Source organism: Sphaeroforma arctica (genome assembly GCF_001186125.1).
Source record: "Sphaeroforma arctica JP610 unplaced genomic scaffold supercont1.161, whole genome shotgun sequence".
Taxonomy (NCBI): Eukaryota; class Ichthyosporea; order Ichthyophonida; genus Sphaeroforma; species Sphaeroforma arctica.
Window position 1 is genome coordinate 73,255 of NW_014040397.1, and position 4,282 is coordinate 77,536.

General features: G+C 43.1%; 1 protein-coding gene across 1 annotated transcript; it reads right to left on the reverse strand.

Annotated features, from left to right (window-relative positions):
* Positions 1-1,656: 1,656 nt before the first annotated feature.
* Positions 1,657-4,144, reverse strand: SARC_03243 (hypothetical protein; the record flags this gene model as incomplete). The annotated part of the gene is made up of 5 exons (XM_014302967.1): positions 1,657-1,949; positions 2,178-2,237; positions 2,899-3,058; positions 3,849-3,959; positions 4,118-4,144. 5 exons carry the CDS (start codon positions 4,142-4,144, stop codon positions 1,657-1,659), a joined length of 651 nt encoding a protein of 216 aa, XP_014158442.1.
* Between the last annotated feature and the right edge of the window lie 138 nt (positions 4,145-4,282).

Sequence of the window (4,282 nt, forward strand, 5' to 3'; positions counted from 1 at the left end):
CAAACAACACACACACACTATATTATATATATATATATATATATATCATACACACACACACACACACACATATATATATATTATAAATAAGTTTACATACACACATTCAAATATTAACCTATATATGTACATACAATCCATATATATATATTTATCTATCAATACGTGTACACGGAAAACACACGTGTATTTTCACACACGTACACACACACAAACACAAACATATACACACAAACACACATACACACACACACACACACACACACACACACAGACAGACAACAAACAAACAAACAAACAACAAACAACAATATATACATACATTACACACACACACACACACACACACACACACACGCACAGCACACACACACACACACACACACACACACACACGCACACACACACACACACACACACAAACTCACACACACACACACGTATATATATATATATATATATATATGCACATGTATATAAATATACTTCATGTCGTTTCTACATATTTCTAAGCAATACAACCAAGATTGTCACGAACAAGTGTATGTACGTTAGAAATTATATACTAGAAAAAGAGACAAAAAATATGTAGAACCATTGTTACAGGTGGGGAGTAGAATCTCATAGTCTGTGGTCTTACCTCAGCACAGCTTCGAAAAAGAGACAAAAATATGTAGAACCACTGTGACAAGTGGAGAGTAGAATCTCATAGTCTGTGGTCTTACCTCAGCACAGCTTCCGGACCGCAAGTATCCCATTTCTTCGTTCCAGGTGTGGGGAAAACATACGCGTCAGACTCTCCCTCTAGCAGCTGGATGACCTGTTAGACGGCAATCGATACATATGTAGACAGGCATGCTGGTCAGGGAGTGATGACCTAAGAATATTCATATTATGAGCCTGTATTCTCATGTGCTGTTTTGATATTTGCAAGTGGTAATTGTACCTTTTCGCACGCATAAAATGAGTTGTTCGCGTCGAATCTATGAAAGTGCAACCGTAAATATATACTGAGCGAGTACACATCTGACAGGGGTGGAAGTAACTGAGGCAGCATGATAGGTATACGTCAAGAGAACAACCTCGGTGGTTTGAGAGGCATAATACACTACGACTTATCGATCAAGCTATTCTGTTCAGACAATAGACTTCGAAAACACACTCTACTATTCGCTTCTATAGACAGATAAAATAACTCCAACACATGCTCACATCTGTGCATTGGCACCCAACTTGCACGGCTATCACTTATATGCGCGTGATCAGAACTGCCAAGTCCACTATTTCTTCCGGTTCGATATCGTATTGTTTAAAACTACCCACGCGGTCACGTACGTCACAGGCCACGAATAGTTTGCAAGTAGAAGCTAAGCATAGAGCTTTCCTCAGAACTTCAATGCATCCATTCACAGGTAAGTATTATACAGAGCATATATATCATACAGAGTCTGGACCACAACCAATTCGATTGGTCACCAGTATAGCAACCCACATCGCTGGTGGTGGTGTGGGATGTGCGCGCACTCACGAATACGAGTGCGACTGCACGTGGTGCTTAGTTCTGCACGCACACCCAGCAGGCTGCTCGTATACTCGTGTGACAGTACGGTCTTGTACAATTCAATTGGAGAGCAATACGATCAGACAATACACGAATTACGACACGTCCGGACTACGGCATACAGCATGAATACGCGGATGCATGCTTATAGTTGCTTGACATGCCTTGTTTCCAGCACCACCGACTCTGATAACCTTTTCAGGACTGAGGTACTCAATAGCTTTCTCTAGTTCTTTGGTGGCGTGGGATCGTGTGGTACTGATATATAGACCACTCCGTGTGCGTGCACAAGGAGTGTAACCAAAGGCGCCCAGACCAGTGATACCCCATACAGCTCTTCCGGTATAGCCGTCGTTAGTCTTACTATGGAATGGCTGGTATACGACACCTGTGCGTACAATTTTTTTCAAAATTGTAATTGGGATGAATATACATAAATCATAAATATGAGTCAACGAGCCTCAGCACACCTGGACGTCTCAATTCTCATACGCTCGTTTTCTGACCATATTTACTATCCATACAAAGAGGTACACATAAAAAACAAACTAACTATGATTTGTTAATGACTGTTGGCCTTCTGCGCTCGAGTACTCCCCTACTATCGCTTACTTACCTCCGACTGCCTGTCCTCTCACAGCAATACCCACCAGCACGGTCACCGCACTCACAACACCTGCAAGAACAATTCAAATGTGCAAGTGTCCGTGTGAGTCTCTAGAGTACTATATAGTAGATATCGCCCATTCGCCCTTGCGTTGGCAACTTAGCGTCTAGTATCCTGGTAGGATATGCACGTTACGCACCCTTAAGGCGTTCTCTGGCTTGATTCCAAATTGGATTCCTCTCGCGAGGGATACCCTACTGACACGACCAAAATGTGCACAACAAAGTATGTAACTTCTTTTATATTTCGTAACTGAGGTATGGACAGCATATGGCCAATATACTGTTCACCGTCTATGTGACCTGGTCTATCGCCATGACTCCTACTTTTTGCGGTGTATTCGGGACACTTCTAGCCAAAGGTTTTGCATCACAAGCAACCCTTTACATTTTCGCACAACACTTGATAGGCCGATAATTGGTATCGAATATAAATGGTCTGTACCTTCCTGGGGTTCAATCCACACCCCATGTCTCTGAGTGATACAACCACGAGACGTCTGGAACCTGGTTCAGCCCATACTGTACATAACTTACATGCATATGCATCGTAAGAACACAAGGTACGCGTAAACTCTCCACTAATGAGACAATCGAGACAAGAGCGGGGCATTCCGGACACTACACCGCCACAGAGTGCAAAGCATTGCCTCGTAAGTTACTTTCTTTACCTTGTGTAAACTCTTTGGTACCATCTAAGGGATCAATCCAAACGACCACATCTTCGAGAGTGATATTCCCGAGATTTTCAGGACATTTTTCAGCCATAACGGACGAATCAAGATCCGCATCAATAGCTTTCTTGGTGTATTCCGTGTGTCCCAGTCCACCCTGAATTTACGCATTCGATTTTGGGTAGTAACGTATTCAGCTTTGAGCAACAGTTTAGTCCATTCTTGGGATCAACAGTCGTATCGTATACGCACGTAGGAGAGTCACCTACGGAAGTTCAATACTACATAACTGTAGGTATATTATACTTCAGCGGCCGTATGCGTCAAATGATTCACACTGGTTGTATAGCAAAAGCGAGGCTGGCTAGTCCGGACCCACTGCTCACTTTCTTGCAAGTGTGAACGCTACTTCTATATGCGTAGGCCACATAGACTAACGGAAGATACCAGCGCTTGTGCCCGTTCGTCTATAAGCGTCTGCTTGATAGCGAACACACATTAGTTGAACAGAAGGTATTTGCCGGAGTATTGTGAGCTATCTCCGCATACACTCGCCGCCAGAGCACATGACTAGAGGCGCATGTTGTTCTGAAGGTATACCGACACCAATAGTACAGACCTGTCTGCTATAGCCGGGGGACTGCGCACACACACCATGAATAGAAATATTCGTGCCCCGATTGAAGGTTCCTACATATATTCTGATTAATATGCGGGTCACTCATTGTATCGTAAAAGATATTGCTTCCATTATGAATATTCACACGTCCCGCTTTACCGTTCACACGTCCCACTTTACCCTTCACACGTCCCGCTTTACCCGTATGTCTGATCGCAAGTCACTTGGATGAGAACACAGAGACCCCTACCACATGCACCCAGCCACCTGCACCCCTGAAACTGTGCAGTCGCACAATGCCCGATTAATCATACCACATATAGCATACCTCTTCACCAACAACTTTGATTGTGGGCCATTTCGATAAGAACGCAGAGACGAGCAGTACCTGCGCCTGCCTGTCGGCTTCTGTTTGTGGATCGTCTTCACCTTTCTGAACCTGTCGCAAGTTACCATCCGACAGCACGGCACGTATTATTGTACCTGTATTTAGGTGTTAGAATGGTTCGTATCACTGTGCCTGCATATGTATACATAGTAAATAGCTCGTACCATTGTGCCTGTATATTCGAAATAGAATAGACCCCACATTGATACCTGTATACATAGTATAGTAGCGTCCATCACTGTGGCCCCGAATGTATTTACACACAGAGTATCAATCAGTGAGAGCTTTCTATCGGTTTTAGGGTTTTTAATTTATATATATATACACACACACACACATATATATATATATATGTAGATATATATATATATATG